The sequence below is a fragment of the Manacus vitellinus genome, unplaced genomic scaffold (genome assembly GCF_001715985.3).
Source record: "Manacus vitellinus isolate BGI_N305 unplaced genomic scaffold, ASM171598v3 scaffold_4_pilon, whole genome shotgun sequence".
NCBI classification, from domain to species: domain Eukaryota; kingdom Metazoa; phylum Chordata; class Aves; order Passeriformes; family Pipridae; genus Manacus; species Manacus vitellinus.
The window spans coordinates 914335-933246 of NW_021940604.1; the positions used below are offsets into that span (position 1 = coordinate 914335).

The 18912-nt window shown below is 38.6% G+C and overlaps 1 protein-coding gene across 4 annotated transcripts in view; it reads left to right on the forward strand.

Annotated features, from left to right (window-relative positions):
- UTRN (utrophin) overlaps positions 1 to 14179 on the forward strand; it is a 366848-nt gene extending 352669 nt beyond the window's left edge. For 2 of the 4 annotated variants that reach the window (XM_029962891.1, XM_029962892.1), the window contains 4 exons: positions 3192 to 3300; positions 4761 to 4847; positions 9773 to 9795; positions 11412 to 14179. In XM_029962891.1, coding sequence (XP_029818751.1) covers positions 3192 to 3300; positions 4761 to 4847; positions 9773 to 9795; positions 11412 to 11420 — 228 coding nt within the window. In that variant the 3' untranslated portion in view covers positions 11421 to 14179. The remainder of the gene's footprint in view (positions 1 to 3191; positions 3301 to 4760; positions 4848 to 9772; positions 9796 to 11411) is intronic. The other 2 variants (XM_018078025.2, XM_018078026.2) reach the window with 2 other exon arrangements.
- Positions 14180 to 18912: the final 4733 nt, after the last annotated feature.

The window sequence follows — 18912 nt, forward strand, 5'->3', positions numbered from 1 at the left end:
GAATGTGGTAAGGAAATTGGCATTTTTGAGGTTTCCTGTAATCCAGATTGGGGATTTTGGGGTTTAGTTTGGTTTTTAGTAAAAGCAACAAAAGGCAAGAAAAGAGCAGGTATGTCTTAACTACCCATTAAGCCACAGAGCACTTCAGGCTCTTCTTTGGGAAAGACATCAGCAGGATGCACAGTGAAATAAGGGACTGTAGATGAAAACTCATTGAATTAAATATCTCCTTGAAATGCTTTAAAAACTACTGTAATACAGAAAAATCACCCAATTTTGGAGTTTTCTGGAGAAGAACTTATCTATCCCTTCAGATCTTTATTTGATTTTGCCTAAAAAGATGTTTGAAAACTCCCTGAGACTGGAGATGGAAACTTCCCCCTCATGCCTATAGAGACATGCTCAGTGTCTCTGCTTTTATTCCTTTCAAGAAGCAGCAGGAGGCATATTGTAACATGGAGGGCTGTTTGCTTTTGTTTTCTGTCTTAAGGGTTGTCCACTGAGTTGTTTTGAATAAGAATACATTAACTTCATGATGTCTGAAGTGGGTTGATGATGGAATTGCTCATATTTTGTAGGTGTTACGCAATTGGGGTTAATGGTTTTCTACAGGTTTTTTTTTTTCAGGTTCTCTACCAGTAAAATCTTTAAATCATGTAAATACATGCAGCTATATCCTCAACTATTTTGCATTTAACATTTTCCAGTACCTGATTATTATACCACTACCACAAACCTTCCCTCTCTGCTCCAAACCCCACTCTTCAGCTGCTTAATTGTATTGTTTTGAATTTTTAAGAAGAAAGGTTTGGTTTGTTTTGTCTTTTCTTGTTATTGCAGTCACTGGAAATATGTAGTGTAACATTTATCACCATATTTAATTGAAAATGAAGTAATGAGACATTACCCTCTGATTAGGAGGAGATGGTGTTTTTGGGGGTTCTGTCTTGTTTTTAAATCCAACTGCCATATTTCATTCTGGCTGCTGCAGCAATATGTAGTACATTAATGTAAGGTATTCCAAGTATGTTTTGTTTTCTCTCAGTTTATCCACTGAGCCCTTAATGCTCTGCAGTGCTTTTTTTGTCATTTGCAGTAGTACTCCTAAGTGGTACCTTCACTAACTCATCAGGCATTTCCTGAGTTTGTAGGCATTTCCTTTCCATCCTAGTTAGTGCTGACGTTGCAGAACCTCACTATCCTTCATCTAGTCCATGTGTTGCTGTGCTGCAGTTCTGTATGTCCAACACAGATCTTCTCTTTTCGTTCACCCTCGGTCATCTTTGCATAATCCATAGTTACTGCTTGAAGAGGGACAGAGATCCAGTCCAGATGCAAGTTTGCATTTTGAATGATTCACATTCTCTGTTCATCTGTTTGTGAAGTGAGCAAGCAGCCACTCGTTAGCTTCATTGTTCTGTATTGAAGTGACTCTCAACCCTTGAACAATTTGCCTTAGCTCTTTACCATTATAGTTCTAACATCATCTTGAACAGTGTTTCCTGGCTATACAGAGTTGCCTGGGGTTCTTTACCCCAGGCTTCACTGATTTAAAATCACCACACTCATTGTTCCTAGACTCTGTAGCTGGATTGAAGCCTGATGCTGAGTAGCAAATTACTTAACTACTTGATAGTAATTCACTGTTCATAGAAGTATCTTGACAGTGAAACCCTTCTTTGGCTTGAAAACATTTCCATTTTTCTTTGTCTTCTATGCAGAGCAATATTTCTTGGTTTATTCTTTTAGTCAAAGCTGGTACTTGGTATTATTATGCTGAAAGAGATGAGATTTAGAGGAGAAAAAAAGGTTTGCTGAGTGCTCAAGGGACCATTTCCTTCTAACTACTGTCTATGGAAGAAAAAGTATCTTTCATTGTTCAACAATCTTTTGTTTTGTTGAAGATTTTTTTGTTAAACTGTAAGTTATCTCAAAAAAATGGAGTATTGCAATTAAGGCTGTGAGGTGCAAAGGAGAAAACTTGTGTGCAAATTAACAGCCATTCTGTATTTTAAATCTTTGCATTGAGTTTTGTAGCTGTTCTAGGTACTTGCTCAGTTTCAAAAAAATCTGAAAAGCAATTGCTTTTTTTATTACTTCAGTATCTGCTTTTAATAGTTTTACTTAAATAACCTGCTCTTTAAGCTATTTAGAAGTAATTTGAGGATTTGCAATCAAAAAGATAAATGATAGCAGCAACCATTTCAGCTGCATCCACTGCAGATGTAAATACTATTTCACCTATTTCTGTGTTTTTCAGAACAATCACTTCTGGAGCTCAAAGGATTTTTTTTTTACCAGAAAGAAGGGAAAGAAAGGGAAAAATGACTGAACAAGGTCCCTTCCAATAGTTAAGTTGTTATAGTGAAGAAGTCTTATGGTCTTTTCTTATTTTTGTGTCCATATATGTATACTTACGTGTAATCTCAAGCACATACGTGGTTACAGCTAAATGTAATGCAGAATTTAGGTGTTTGGTTATTCAAGTGAATTTAAGAGTCCAGAAAAGCTTGTTTTCAAAGTATATAGGTTCCTCCTTGTAATTTTCAGAAGACTACATAGTAGAGCTTTTCCTGCGAATTTGATGTCTCCCACACTCTTGAGAAACAGCATCAGCAAGAGTGATGGCTTTTTAGATATAGCAAAGTTGTTTTGAATCTGTCTTTAGTCTTCACTTGATTCTGGAGTTTTACAAAACTGTTCATAATGGAACAGTTGTTTCTAAGCATGACTAGTCATCCTTGTAAAGCTTCTCAGGGGACCTCAGCTGAATGTCCCCTGTGTATGTGTATATGGATGTATATATTCATACATATAAATACAACCTCAGTAATCCCATTGCGTAGTCTTTCTGCAGAGCTGGACAGAGAGCCTTGGCAAACTGTGTGAGTTGTACATTACACTGTGTTTCTGTGATGCACGCTTGCAACAGAACATTGTTTTTATCAAGACCATCAACTGGAGTCTCATAAGTACTATACTGAAGTCTAAATTTTCTTTTAACAAATTCTTGGTTGTTTTTTTTTTCCCCCTCTTAACAGTTATATAGACCTAAGCCTACTCTCAATAGCTTGGAGAACAAAAAAGAAAACAAATAAGAAAGGAAAGGAGCAAGATGGCTGCATACAGCCCCACACTTAACTTCTGTGGATACAATAATCTAAATTTGTGTCTTATTGTCTTTAACATAGCCCGAGTCAGACTCCCGGGTTAATGGCTCCTCCCCTTGTGCTTCGCCCCAGCACTCTGCCCTCAGCTACTCACTCGAGCAAGACACAAGCTCACAATTTCATCAGGCAGGTAAGTGCGTTGATCAGATAATGTGCTGCATGGGTCTGTAGGCAACTACTGAATAGATTTGTTGGCATCTTCTCAAAAGATTTACGAATGAAAAGGAACCGATCTTGTGATGCTTCTGCTTCATGCAGCTGGAGCTGTTGCTTCCCCACACTTCAAACAGCTGTGGTATCATAGAAATCATGTGACTCTGGATTACAGACTTTTGTTGATAGACTCCTTGGTCCCATCCATTTTGACCAAGTGAATTTGCTGGGCAAATCCATGCTCAATGAAAAGGGAACCAGCCTTCATTGGACTGAAATGGCCAACAGCTGTTTGTCCTACAGTACAAATGGATCCAAGTAATCTGTCAGATCCAGGAACATATGTCCAAGTCACATAATCTATGCTTCCGTCTGCTTTAGAAATTCATGTGTAACCTCTCTTTATCCTGGTATTTTGATGTTCCCACTCCCAAAGGCTTTACATCTTTAGGAATTATTCGCTATTTATGGTACAGCTTCTGCACATGAAGGGATTTATCTCTTGAAAGATTATTTTAAATTCTCCAATATCATAACTCATTAATTTCACTGGGAGTTAGCAGAAATAACTACAGACCATTGAATGCTCAAAATTAGGGGAAAAATTAAAAGATTTTTCTCAAATTATCTTGGATGCAGTTTCCTTCTTTTTTTGTTTTTAAGCCTTGGATTATAGATTAAAAATTATTTCTGTGGAAAATAGAAAAAGTATTCTCTTGTACACTGGAAATCTTTAATTCAGCATTGACATATGTTTTTACTTTGTAAAAACATAGGACTTCTTTGGGTCTGATTTCATGCAATGGTAGATTTATGAGAGATGCTGTCTAATAAGACTTTCAGAAACAGAGCCAGTTGCATTCCTTAACCATTCTCTTGGCTAATTTTAAGCAGCATTTGACAAAGAAGTAGCAAAGAGGATTTTAACACTAGTGAAATGGCTGGTACATTTCTTTCAGATAGCTGGTACCATCTAAAAGATACATGTTGGGGGTTTTTCAGGAAAAGGATGATGTATTTACTCAGAAAGTTACATGACAAATCATTTGAAAATGGAACAGAATTATAATTGAGCAGCTGAGTTTAACTCCCTGATCTTGTAAACATTTTACTTATTTTAACTATAGATTTTTATATAGTGCTTTTTTCTTGGCAACTCCTTCTAGTTAAGTCTTGAATGCAACGGTTAAGCTTTAATAAAAGAGAAATGAGTTCTGCTGCAAATCAAAATGTAACTTTCACCTCTTCTCCCGAGGCTGGCAGCTATCAATGACAGTTCCTGCATATTACAAAGGTTTCAGGTAGTGTTTTCCCTTGAAATATAAAGGTGTACTTAAGTGGAAGGTTGGATGAGAATGCCTTTTATAATGTTGTGGTCCCTTTTTTTATTTTTTTCCTTGTGTTACAAAATTAATTTATTTGTTGTCATATCTGCAGATGACTTGTTAGCTCCACCTCATGATACCAACACAGATCTAACAGATGTTATGGAGCAAATCAACAACACATTTCCAGCTTGCTGCTGTAAGTTTAACAAAATATGTCTCTGAGAATAGTACTGAATTTGAGGTGGTCTTTTGAAGAAAAAATGTCATTCTTGCAGTATTCAATAGGGAAAAAATATCTCTAAGGAGTTTTCTTGTCAAGATATGCAAGTTACATAAATCTGTTCTTTAAAATTCCCCAGTAGACACTATTTGTGAAGGTAAGTAAACAAATGTTCTTGTTTTAAGTGGAAGTGATTCACTATAAGAAAAGCCTATAGCTCAATATGGAATTTCTAGCTGTGCCCATGTAAGGGAAGAGAAATCTAGAATTTCATTAGCTTCTGATAGAAACCTTTTGTAGAACTTGAATGTAAATTCAGAATTTCTGAATGGAGTTTCTGTAATAAAGTTTGGAGGAAAAAAAGTCCTTAGGCAACAGGATGGAACATATCCCAGTCCTGACTGCCTGGACTAATTATTGAACTAGTTATTAAACTAACAGACCAGAGGAAATCTGTGAATGCAGAACATAACATCTTTCCCTGCTTAAATGCATTGGAAGTTGGTATTTTATTCAATGTCTATTAAAGAGAGATCAAAAGGAGAACCAATTATTTCCTATGCATGTCTTGTATTAGCTAACATACATTTCCACTGATCCTGCCCCTTCTAGAGTGTCACTACACTTGCAAAAGTGAGGAGCTATCTCATGTATTTTAGTGGGTTTTGTTAAATACATATATGTATCTTGCAGGTCTCTTACCATAGAAAAACGATAGTGAAGGCTTTGATATATTTTCAGACTTTCAACAATTTTTTGAAATGAAATGTAATAATGATGGTCAGTTTTAAAAATCACAAGTAAGAGAGAGGGTGTTCATGTGCAGTCCTTTTGGAAGCATCAAGATTGAACTCTATGCTATTTCATAAACTTGGTGAAACTTATTAAAATATCCCTTCTGTCTCTTGTACATATGTTGCTTGGCTGTGAACAACTGCATCACAGAAGATGCACTTTGCATGTTTTGAGAAAGCAAATTTGGATCTAGTAAAAAAGGTCTTGTTTCAGCTGACCTTTTTGATTTTTGGTGAGTTCGGTAGTTCAGAGGCCATCTTTTTGCATATTGAGGGCTTGATTCCAAGAAGCATCTCAAAGTCAACAGATAGTGAAGCTCCTCAGCACAATTGAAGGTCACGTGTGTATACAAATCAGTAGAAAATGCAACTTGAGTATTTGTTCTTAGTTTTGCAAATTACTGTTTTGCATATACAAGGAGTATACAAGTACATGGTCATTTGGCCCAGATGAATTTAAAGCAAATTGCTTTGTGTTAGGGCAAGCTTGGTAGTGATGACTGTTCTCCACAGCGGGGAAACATAGAAAAAAAGTTCTTTGATTCTATGAACAAACACCCTGAATGAGGCAGGAGGAGGGTACTGCGAGTGAAAATCACGGCCCCACATCCCTTTGTATTGTGAAGTGTATCTGAGCATTTAAGATTAAAAGAAATCAAAGTTCCAAACTTCATGTGATTTTTCCCTTTGTCATTGACATGCTGCTGCAGAAGTCAAGCTAAACCACGTTGCCCCAGTTAGTAGGTACTTCTTACATTTGCTCTCATTCAGTCACGCTATAACATGTTTTACTGGGGAGTATATTTTTTTAACCATGTAAGACTCATATCTTACATGTTTTAGAAGCCTGGAATGAAGATTATTAGTCTGTCCTTCCCAAAAAAGTGCATTAAACTCTGAGTTTTTCTAGGGAAGACCATGACAGACCATCTAGTCCATCTTTTCCTGTGGCCATTTGAGAGGGATCCGTCTTCCCAGACAGACAGTTGTCTAACCTGTTCTGTAAAACTTTAAATAATTCAGACTCCACAGACTCTCTAGGCATCACTGTATTCCTAACCTTAAAGAATAGCATCCTTATCCTTTTTTAGCTATACCCAAGCTAGATTTTATCAAAACAGCCTTCATGTGCAACATTTCATGTCCAGTTATATAAAAAAAAATAAGCCCCCATTTCTTCGACAATCTCATGTCTACTATGTCTCTTCTGCTGTGGCTGCAGCTTTCATTAAGAAGTTACTAGCATCTAGATCTTGTGAAGATATTTTTTATCTCTTTTGGCTGTATAATAGAGACAGTTGTCTTAGTTGCTATATTTGTTTTCATGGATTTCAGGTTATAAATTATCTTGAAATCAGTATTTCTATTTACTCCAAATATCCCTTATGAAGCAATTATTCATATAGTAAGGCAGCAGTGCTTATAATGGTGGATTTTGTTGTTTGGTGGCTTTGTTTTTTTGGTTTTTGTTTTGGTTTTGTCTGTTTGTTTTTGTAGTTGTGTTTAATTTTGTCCCTCAGATCCACTGAGGATACAATGCCTCTTTTACTTCCTTTTTAATGTCATTGGTCTTCAGAGAACATGCTGAGTTGGAAGGGACCCACAAGGATCATCACATCCAACTCCTGGCCTTGCACATGACCCTCCCCAAGAGTCACATCATTTATCGGAGAGTTTTGTCCAAATGCTTCTAGAACTCTATCAGGCTTGGTGCTGTGACCACCTCTCTGGGGAGCCTGTTCTAGTGTCCAAATACCCTCTGAGTGAAGACCCTTTTTCTAATATCCAACCTAAACCTCCCCTGCGACAACATCAGGCCATTCCCTCGGGTCCTGTCACTGATCACCATGGAGAAGAGATCAGTGCCTGTCCCTCCTCTTCCCCTCACAAGGAAGTTGTAGGCTGTGATGAGGTCTCCCCTCAGTCTTCTCTTCTCCAGGCTGAACAGATCAAGTGACCTCAGCCGCTCCTCATATGGCTTCCCCTCAAAGCCCTTCACCATCTTTGTTGCCTTCCTTTGAATACTCTCCAATGGCTTAACATCTTTCTTGTGGTGCCCAAAATGGCACACAATATTCAAGGTGAGGCTGCACCAGTGCAGAGCAGAGCAGGACAATCCCCTCCCTCAACCAGCTGGCGATGCTTTGTCTGATGCCCCCCAGGACACAGTTGGCCCTCCTGGCTGCCAGGGCACTGATGACTCATATTCAGCTTGCTGTTGACCAGGACCCCCAGGTCCCTTTCTGTGGCACTGCTTTCCAGCATTTCACTCCCCAGTCTGTACAAACATAGAGAATTGCCTCATCCCAGGTGCAGAATCTGGCACCTTCGCTTGTTGAACTTCATGTGGTTGGTGTTTGCCCAGTCCTCTAATTTGTTGAGGTCTCTCTGCAGGGTCTCTGCCTTTGAGGCAGTCAGCAGCTCCTCCCAGTTTTGTATCATCTGCAAACTTGCTTAGTATCCCTTCCAGTCCCGTGTCCAGGTCATTTATGAAGATGTTGAAGAGCACAGGGCCCAAGATGGAATCCTGTGGAACCCCACTAGTGACAGGTCACCAGCCTGATGTTACCCCATTCACTGTTATGCTCTGTGCTCACTCACCACATGATGTGTTTATCCAGCTGTGTGCTGGACATTTAGTCCGTAAAGATCCTGTGAGAGACAGTGTCAAAAGCTTTACTGAAATTTAAAAAGATTACATCAACTGGCTTCCCTTGATCAACTTAATGGTTTACCTTGTGATAGAAGGAAGTCAGGTTTGATAAGCAGGACTTTCCTCTCATGAAGCTGTGCTGGCTGTGACCAATGACTGTGTTGTCTTTCCGGTGTTTTTCCTCCTAGAATACCTCTCAGAATAATCTTCTCCGTTACATTACCAGGCATTGAAGTGAGACTGACAGGCCTGTAGTTTCCAGGGTCCTCCTTCTTCCCTTCTTGAAAATCAGGACAGTATTCACCAGCTTCCAGTCAGCTGGGACCTCTCTGGATTCCCAAGATGGCTCAAAAATCATTGAGGGAGGTTTTGCGATATCAGCCAGCTCTTTGAGGATTAATTCCATTCTGTGATTAATTCCATTAGGCCCCATAGATTTGTAGGGATCCAGCTGGAGCAGCAGATCCCGCACAGTTTCAGGGTTGACTGGGAGTTGATCATTCTCACAGTCATGGTCCTCTAGTTCAGGGTCCTTCATCTGTGTTGAAGACCGAGGCAAAGAAATTGTTGAACACCTCTGCCTTGTCTCTGTCCCTGTTTGGGAGGTGACCATCCTCATCCTGTAAAGGGCTGATGATATTTCTATACTGCCTATTGCCATTATTATTCTTGAAAACACTCTTTTTATTGTCCCCCACATTTCTGTCCAGCTTCAGCTCCAGTTGAGCTTTGGCCACACAAATTTTCTCCCTACAGCAGCAAGCAGCATCTCTGAATTCTTCCCATGTTACTTGGCCTTGCTTCCACTGGGCATACACTTCCCTTTTTTGCCTTATTTCCAAGAAAAGATTCCTGCTCAGCCAAGGATCTTCTGCCTTGCCTGCTTGACTTCTGACATTTGGAAATTGCTGCTCCTGTGCCTTTAGGAGGTGGTTTGAAAAGTGACCAAGACTGATGGACCCCAGCACCTGCAGAAACATTTTCCCAGGGGACCTTCCTTACTAATTCCCTGAGCAGCCTGAAGTCTGGTCTCCTCATGTCCAGAGCTGAGGTTTTGCTGACACTTTTTTTCTCCTGTCAACACAGATTTTAAGCTCTATCGCTTCATGGTTGCTGTGGCCAAGATGGTCACCAGTCTCCACTTCTCTCATGAGATCCACTCTGTTGACAAGAGCAGATCAAGGAGGGAATCTTTCTGAATCAGCTCCCTTAAGAACACAGGAAAATTCACGTTATCTACATATTTATAATGCTATAAATTTGCTAAAAGTAGATTAAATTTGTGAGGAAAGTTAGGTATTATCCATTACAACACATTTCTAATTAAATGTTTAGTCTTTTAATGAGTCACTTTTTTCTTCTATAGTACATATTTTCCTGATAATAGCTTTGTTTTTAAACTGTCAAGATGCAGATTCATGTAAATTTCTAACTATTTTTTGTTTCATTTGCAGCAAGTTTCACTGGCAGACCACAGGTATGAAACATTGTTACATAGTTGCATAGCCATGGAAACAGAGTAAAGCAAAAGTTGCATTAAGGCAAAGTGGGGTGGGGTTTTTTCTATATTTTTCCCTAGAGGTCTGGAAGCTAGACTGATATAACAGGAAGATTCTAGCATAACAAAGGTAATAGAAAATTTCTACTAGATTAGGCATTACCAAAGGTACTATGATGTGCAGTTCTACATTGCTGACCAGATGGAATCAGCTTACATTTATCAGGGCTAATTAGTTCCTAGCCATCATCAGCTTGCAAGATCAAAGCAGGTTTTTGCAAAGACATCCATATGTCCTTGTGCCCTGGTGCCTATTGCTCCAGTTTCAGGATCCATGGGCACCAGTGGACAAGGATCAGGAGCCACACAGCACTTCAGGCATTAGATTAAGCTGACTTCTCTCAATAGGCAACCACTTCACAAACCCAAAGGAGAAATTTGGCTGCTTTCAGAGTTCACAAAAATGTGGAAAACAACCTAGTATTTAGATACTTGTTCTTGAAAATATGACTGGTATGAATGATCAGTTAAATTGCTATTATAAGTAACCGAAGTAGGAAAAACACTTGCTATAGGTTTAGGTTGCCATTGGAGCCCATGTATGACAGAAGATAATCTTGCATAATTGCAGAGTTCTTTCAAAGTTTCATTGTTAAATAAGATTTTTAAACTACCACAAATTACTGTGTGAGACCTCAGAAGAATTAAGTGGTTGGGAGAAAGTCTACTTACTCTCCCAAATTGCTCCACCTTTTCCATTAATCCACTTTTTGCAAGGTCAGACCTCTCCAAAATGAATATCTAAAAATTCAGAAATACTTTCTGTGAATGGTTTCTTGAATTGCAGAATCTGGGATAGGAGGATTGTCCTCCAAAACCAGAATTCCTAGAGAGAATTAGATGAATCAGGCCCTGCACTCAGTTAACTCAGACTTTCTATTTCAGTCTCTTGATAAGTTAGTGAATTAAGCTAGTTAGTTTTTTTTTTTTTGTTTCAGAAATCCTTCCTCTAAGCAAGCACAGAAATAGCTTTCAGTGTTATCAGTGAGTAAGACTATGTCCCTTGAAAAACATTTGATTTTTTTTTTTTTTTTAATATGATATGTGTCCCACACTGTCTCTCTGAGAATCTACCCTCTCCAACCATTAGAGAGAGCACATTTGTCTGTTCAGGAACAGAATTCTGAAACAAGAGCCTAGAAATAAGTCTGACATTTGAATGGGCCAAGTCCAAATCCCAGATCTGTATCATCTCCATTTTTGACTTAGACTTCAGATAGGACAGTAGTTTGCCTAAACTTTTTTCTTCATATGGGTGCAGAATAGAGTCTGTAAGTCGTATTTACTGCTCTGTAGACTAACGTCCTTTGGGCCTCACACAACATGAATTTCAAACACTGCAATATTGTAAAATTAGATTTCTTTTGCCTATATGCCACAGTGATTTGCTGAGTCTTGGGCCAATACATCTAGTTTTTTAAAGTACAGAGGTTTTGTGAGATGACGTCACAGTCCTTATCTGAATGAGCCTAGAGTAATTAGAGGTTTCTCTGTGTGTTAACATGTACTGACATGGTTGTTTCTCATCATGACAGGCAATGTGAAGTGTTCATTTGGATGTCAACCAGCGCTTCCTGACGTGCAGCACAGCCCTTTTCTACAAACTGCCAGCCGTGAGTTCCACTTCATCAGAAGGCTGCATGGGACCCTGGAACATGCTGTTTGCTCTGACTGCGTGTTCAACTTGAAATAGTAAAACACTGAATACCCAAAGATGAGGATGTTGTTTTTATAGTATCTTTTTTTTTCCTTCTTCCCTCTCTATGCAACTGTAAATTAATGAGCAGTGGAATATTTGTCACTGATTTGTATAAATATACAGCCAGGGGAAAAGGGGCAGGGGCTTTATATACGTTCTTTTTGATAATCGTAAAGAGAACTGCATAAGGAGTTTGGAGCAAAACGTTACATTTATACATTCCTTTCAGCTCTTTGCTTTTGCATTGTAAAGTACTCTTAGTTATATTCTCACACATGTAATATTCTGTACTGATCATTTATATGCTAACCATCTGACCACACAGATTTCAGAAAATATCCTTGTATTATTTTCAACATTGACATATGTAGTTCCCATAATCTGCATTATTGTTACTGGTTAACAAAAACTGCCGTTGAATGCAAGCTACAGTATTTTAATTAAATTAAACAAGGTAAACTCTCATTTCAAGTCATAATCATCATTCTTGTCTACCAAAATGGTATTTTAACTTTCTTTTAGTTGTTTCCAGCCAACACACTCCATTCGGAGGATTATTTTTTTAACCTTACTTTACTTTTAATCAGGAGATAGCTAAAAAGAGGACTTAGATGATAGCTTAAGTTGGTTTTAGTAAGATCTAAGTTAGTGTAATCTTTCCCAAATTTGTTCAGAGACAAAGCTTTGCTGTTCCCTGCTGTGCCAAACTTGCTTCAAGTTTTGGAATTTACAGTCTATGAAGTAAAGCTCATTTCTGTGAGGTCCCCTTCTTTTGTCTGCCTCTTGGAAATGAAGAGACATTTAGAAAGCCCTTTCCAATACTATTAGCGATGGAACTTTCTCCAAAACTGCAATGCACTTAGATATTATCATTTGGCATTGTAATCTTGCAGATCATCCTTATCTTTGAAATCATTTATTTATGTACTTCTGGTAAGGATAATTATGGAAAAGTTACATCACCGATCAGCTGATCTCTAGTTTTAAAATTATCCTAAGAGATTTTAATGCCTTCACAGTTTACAATGCTGCATGGACACTTGCTTTAATTCCAGGACATACCTTTAATTGGTAAAACTGCATGCAATATCTTTCATGTTTAGTAGAGAACAACTGTGTTGTTCTTAATTATTACTGAAAGAAAAAGAAAACTATCTCAAAATGGTGTTGAAAGAGTTGTAAATTCTCTACTGCTACTGAAAAATGCTAGAGGACATCAAAACAGCAGGTCAGGAGTTTCTAGTGTTTTTGTGAAGTTTTGCCAACTAGACTGTCCTGCACCCACAGTATTTACTCCTGGACTGCTGCTGCTCAAGGAGTGAGGCACCGTGTTGACGACCTTCTAGTGTTGGCACCAGTGCCAGTTCTTTCTGAACCCTTTCACGAATTATTTAACCACTCTGCCTCTGTTTTCCCATCTGTAAAATGGGGATGATAGTACTTAACTCGCAAAGGTGATGTAGGACTTGCTTAGTTAGTGTCTGAAAAGCTCAATAGAAATGCAAAGTATTACCCTCAAGGGAGTGGAGCAAAATTGTCAAGGTGGGAAGAAGCTGGCTTCTATAAATGCTTTAGCTATTAAAATGTAGTGTAGTTATTCTGAAAAGAAAAAACCCCACATTTTACAGAAGAGGAAAGCCATGACCACCTTTCTACCTCAGACCTATCTTCATAAGTAGTATTGGAAATAGCTTTATATTCTGTTCTCTGCAAAGTACTTTTATCAAGCTACATTATTCTCTAGGCAAAGAATCCTTAAAAATATTCCCCAACATAAGTATAAAAAGAACTCAGTAGTGAATTTGGTGGGATTTATTTTTGTTCTGAATATGAGGTTATGTATAAAGTTGTTTTTCTGCCTGTGTTTGTATGCATCCTTTGTCCTCTGCTGCCAAGTAAATGCTGCTTCAAACACTACATTGTAACATTCTTCCTCTGAGACAATAATAAATAAAAGATATATATTGCAGTAACATGAGAAAAAGTATGGAGTTCTTCCAGGTTTTGGGTCTTCAAGGATTGCACATCTCATTGCTAAATGCTGAAAATTTCATTCTGAAGAAGATTAACATGGGAGTGCTGTGATAGTCAATTTCTATATGCTAGCTTTTTCTCAGTATGGTTTGCATTTATATAAATGTGATTTAGCAGTGGTTTTTCTCCATATACCTTGCATATTTTCTCCAGTTTTCCATCTTCAGTGATTTAGTTTGGTATCCTTCTCAGTTTCATGATAGGTAGTAAATTTGATCACTGAGAAGCAGACTGCTTTTATTTTTAAAATGTTATATGTATGTATTACAAAACAGCAATAATGTATGAAGCCCTGTTAAATATGAGAACTGTAAATTAGTCTTCAGGTTTTGGTGGTACTCAGTCAACATGCTCAACTAAAGCACAGCATTAGGTATTCAGCCAGGAAATACTTTCTATCCTGTGCTGGTTTTAGGTATTTGCATTAATGCAAATTGTGTTAATGGCTGTGTTAGAATTACTATGTGTAAAGGAGAAAAAAAGTAAAAAACCCTAATAATTCTGTTTCCTTATAGTAATACTTGGCACTATTTTCATGTTTAGTTGTTGGCTTTTGTTTGTTTGTTTTTAAAACTCTAACAAATGTCAAATATAAGTGTCAAAGTAATGAAAATTACCTTTTCCCTCAGTTTGTGAAAGGGTGCCTAACAAATAAGTTGTAGGGAAAGATTGTGTTTTTCACATGGTATTTAAGTGATTCAGCAGTTAACAAGGAATTTAATTATAGAAATAGCAATATATTAAGTTCTGTATTTAGAAAAATAAATGTGTCAAAGTGGAGGAGACTGCTATATTAAAGAGTGTATTAAACCACATAATCTGTCATTTAAAGAAGTAAGCATTTTAATTATATGTTTATGGAGTTGAAGGCAGCAGAAGCGGGGTATGGATCAGTACTAGGGCCTGAACTTTGAGAACAATTTATGAAAGTGCTCATAATCTACAGCTTCCACCCTCAGTACCCTGATTGCTAAGGTAGTAGGTGCCAGAGCTCTGTAATGCTTTCACCTGTGCAGATTGTACTCTCAGCTTAAACTTCATGCTTTTGTACTGTGCCACAAAGGTCCTGGTCCTCGTCAGGGGAAACAGAATGACACCCACTTCTCACCAGCTTGCCATAGGGCTCTTCTCAAGGGGGTTGGGGAAGGGCACAGGAGAAGGGCATGACCGCTTCTGGTCCTCAATGCACAACACAATGGTAAGCACTCCCTCACCTCTCCACACAACCTTTTCCTTTACTCACTAACCAGCCTCTTACGCTGTTATTTTGTCAGACCAGAGAAAGCCAACATGATACTTTTCCTGAGAAGAATTAGGTCTCAGTCTAAAATGCATTCTTATCCATCACATCAGGAGAGACACCCTTCTGCACAGCCCAGAATGGATAGGGTTGGTTGACAGCATATTTGTTTAATTTTTTATTACAAAACACCCTTGAGCTGAAATGTTACTAACAGATCAGTTCATTTTCTCAGAGAAGATGAAGATTGACGCATCTAATTGAAACTAGAGTGCAGAAGTTCCTCTGCCATTGGGGCTTCATCTTCAGGGGAACTTCCACTGTGAAACAGTCATCTTAGTAGTGGTGGTATTATTTCTTTTTGGACCAAGAGAAGGCTCCTCAGATGTTCAGGTCTCAATAAACAAGATAGATTATGAGACACCAGTCCCGCTACGTTAAAGATAATGGACACAGACTGTCAGTGTGCACATGACAATTCCTGTCACCTGACTGTCCTGGGTCAGGGCTTCTGTCATCTCTTCTGTTATTTCTACAGTTGAAAAATGGGGGGGGGAGGGGGAAGCTAAATTCAGTCAAATTAAAAATGTATTAATATAATAGGCAAACTTTAGGTTTACACAAAAGGCCAAAATATTTTTTTAAGCATTTACAGTACAAGTTACCCTTTGGAGAGAGTCTGTTTATTATATATATTTTTTCTTCTCTACTTCACGATGAAGTTTCCCTAAGAAAAATCTTCCCAAAGGTAAACATTTGCTGCACTGCAAAACTGAATAATGGATCATGTCTCCTGTCACGCAGAAATGAAGATGTCATGCCATATGGCTGAGAATTCTGTTCCCACAACAGCAATAAAATCAGTCTTACAAATCCTGACAAGGTGTAAATTAATAACAGTGGGGTATGAGAAAAAAATAAACTCGAACAACTTTTACTGGAAAAAAATATTTGAGCAGGAAGAGATCTCTTTCATCTTACAAGCAAAAAGCTCTCGGTAATCATCAGCTAGATATTGTGTTCTTCAAACAATGTTCTTGTGGCCAGGAAAGGTGAAATCATCTTTGGCTCATGTCTTTGGGAATGTATCTTCTGTCTTTAGTGCCACTTAAGCTTTCATGATGTCCCAGCAAAAATTAGTCTTTGCAACTTAAATTTATGCATTAGAACAGCTGCATGCAAGTGTGGCAACCACCTTCAGAAGAGGTGGGTAGTGTTTTCATCAGCTGCTTTTCTGAACACCTCTGAGACACCAGTGGAGAAGCTGCCAGAAGTGGGCTGGTTCAGTTCATTTTCCCAAGCATCCCAGCACTGCCAGCAAACTGGTGTGGCCAACACAAAGGTATCATTTAAACTGAAACCTGCTCTATGTTAGTATGCTTATTAAAAGTGAGAATCCAGCAGAGCCACATAGAATTACTAGGTGCCAGTCTTAAAGATACATACATTGTACAAGAGAATAAACATGACCCCACCCCACACACACACACACACACCACCTTATGTCTATGCTTTGCTATCTGTCCCATCTCATTGTCATCTCTGAAACAGGGTATTTACAGATTAACTGTTGGTGCTCTTGTTCATCACTGTCTTGGTACAGTCAGATAAACACTTGGAAAATGTCTGTTTTTCTGACTGTGGCGGTTTGATGTTGGCTGGATGCCAGCTGTCCACCAAAGCCACTCTATCACTCCCTCCCTCAACTGGACAGAAACAACTGGACAAAAAATATAATGAAAGCTCTTGAGTTGAGATAAGGACAGATCAATCACCAATTACTTAGTTGGAGACAGCTGGTATTGACTGCGTCACACATGGGGAAAGCTTCTGGCAGCTTCTTAGAGAATCCACCCCTGTGCCCCCCCCCCACTACCAGAACCTTGCTGTGCAGACCCAATACACTGACCTCTAATAATTCTTTCTTGGAGAAACTACACTTCAAAATTACTTATTTTCTGACTATGGAAGGGGAGTCTAGGGTAACTAGCTCAAAGGAATATGTCTAGAGCTTAAAAATCTAATTTCTGGAGATCCCATCTTGATAGTAAATAAAACAATACAGAATTGTCAACTAGGTTATCTAGCATCATCTAGAAAAGGTGATCTGGTTATTAAAAAAATGCAAATTATTTAAAAATCACACAAAGAAAACCACATTGCAGCAACACTTCATGTTATGGAATTCCTTTTGCCTGTATCTAATACCTCTTTGACTGAGATTAAATTTATTTTGGAAAATCAGAAAAAAGTGGAGGAAGGGAGAGCATCCACTACCAATGCTTTGTGTGTCTCATAAGTTTAGGTTTAATGGAGTTAAGAAAAAGGCCACACATACGAGAAAGACACTGATAAGTCATCTGCATTTTATATGGAAATAGGTAACCTTTTTATGAAATACAGTAACCATTCTGAATCCCAGCCCAGGCAAAGTGGAGGTCCAGTGGATAACTCACATGAATACAAGCCAGAACACTTAGTATGTAATCCTGGCCCTGCAAAACCAGGTAGCAAACCCATTCATTTTTCTTCAATAGAGATGGCATTTTGCTTGCTGAAAGGTTATTTTACGATGAGCAAATCATGGCAATTGTGCTTCTCTATATATTTGTAAAATGCAACTGGTACCTAGCCCACAAATAAGTTTTCTACAGTAATAAATAAGAGAACGAGCAGAAGATACGATAGTAACTGCCACTGATAATCCACATCACTGATTTAAATGCAAACAAAAGTAAGGAAAGTTAAGGGTTACCCAGATCCTCATTCTTGAAGATCAGAGTGACATTTACCTTCTTCCAGTCTTCGTGACCTTCCTCTGTTTCCCACGACCTTTCAAAGATAGTTGAGAGTGGTCTTGTAATGATATCAAGCAGTTTTCACAGCACTCATGGGTATGTCCTTTTAGATCCCATGGACAGCTTGTTCAGTACATCCAGTTTGCTTAAGTGTTCCCTAACCTGATCCTTCTCCACCAAGGAGAAGGAAATCTCCTTTGCCTCAGACTTCCCCTCTCATCTCAGGGACTTAGGCTTCCTGAAGGCTAGTCTTACCAGTAAAGACTGAGGTAAAGAAGGGATTAATTTCTCAGGCTTTTCTGTGCTCTTTGTCACCAGGCCCTCTTCACCAGTGGGCCCATGTTTTCCCCATCCTACCTTTTTTCTCCTGATGTACTTGTCGAAGTAATTCTTGTCACCTTTCATATCCCTCACCAGGCTTTGGCTTTCTTAACCCCATCCATGCAGAATTGGGCAGTATCTCGACATTCTTCTTGGCCCCCAAACAGGGCAAAGTGTGCTCTCCTGAGGCCCAGGGATGTGATCCTGTTTTTTGCCTTAATCCTTTTGGAATCTTGAGCTCTATCATCTCCTGGTCACTGCAGCTATGGCAGCCCTCAACCTTCACATCCCTTACCCATTCTTCCTTTTTCTTGTGTAGGAGGTCCAGCAAGGCATCTCCCCTCACCAGCTCTTCAGTCGTCTATGTGATGAAATTCTCATTGCACTCCAAATTTTCCCTTAACAGTTAGTCTAATTCTTCCATTATGTCCTGAAAAAATCTTTTGCAAGAGAAGTACAACACATAAGTAGAGAGGGACCTTTTAAACACAGGTGCTTTGGTTGATTTTGTTTAGTACCTCTGAAAGTATTTTGGTGAGCAGTTATGAGGAGTCTAATGAATGGCAGCAACAAACAGACAAGAAAAACCATCCAGCTATATTTCTGTCTCTCCAGTGCCAGCAGCCCGTCTGGAATGGAAAGCATAGCTCTGACCTACTTGCTTTCAGCAGGTTGTAATTACAGCACTTATCAATTTTCTATAAAAGTACAGATGTGAACAAATAGAAAACCTGAGTGGCTGAAACATGAGCAGAATACAATTTTATTTCATGCCCTAAAACCCTGTTCCTGTAAAGATGCTACTTGCAGACTGAAAAGTAAAACCGGTTGAAATAACAGTAAACTATCAAAATAACAGTTGAGTTTATTATGAAATATGAGCCAGACTTTATACACAAACAAGATATACCATAGTATTCATCTGTCTGCTGCCTACACTTGCA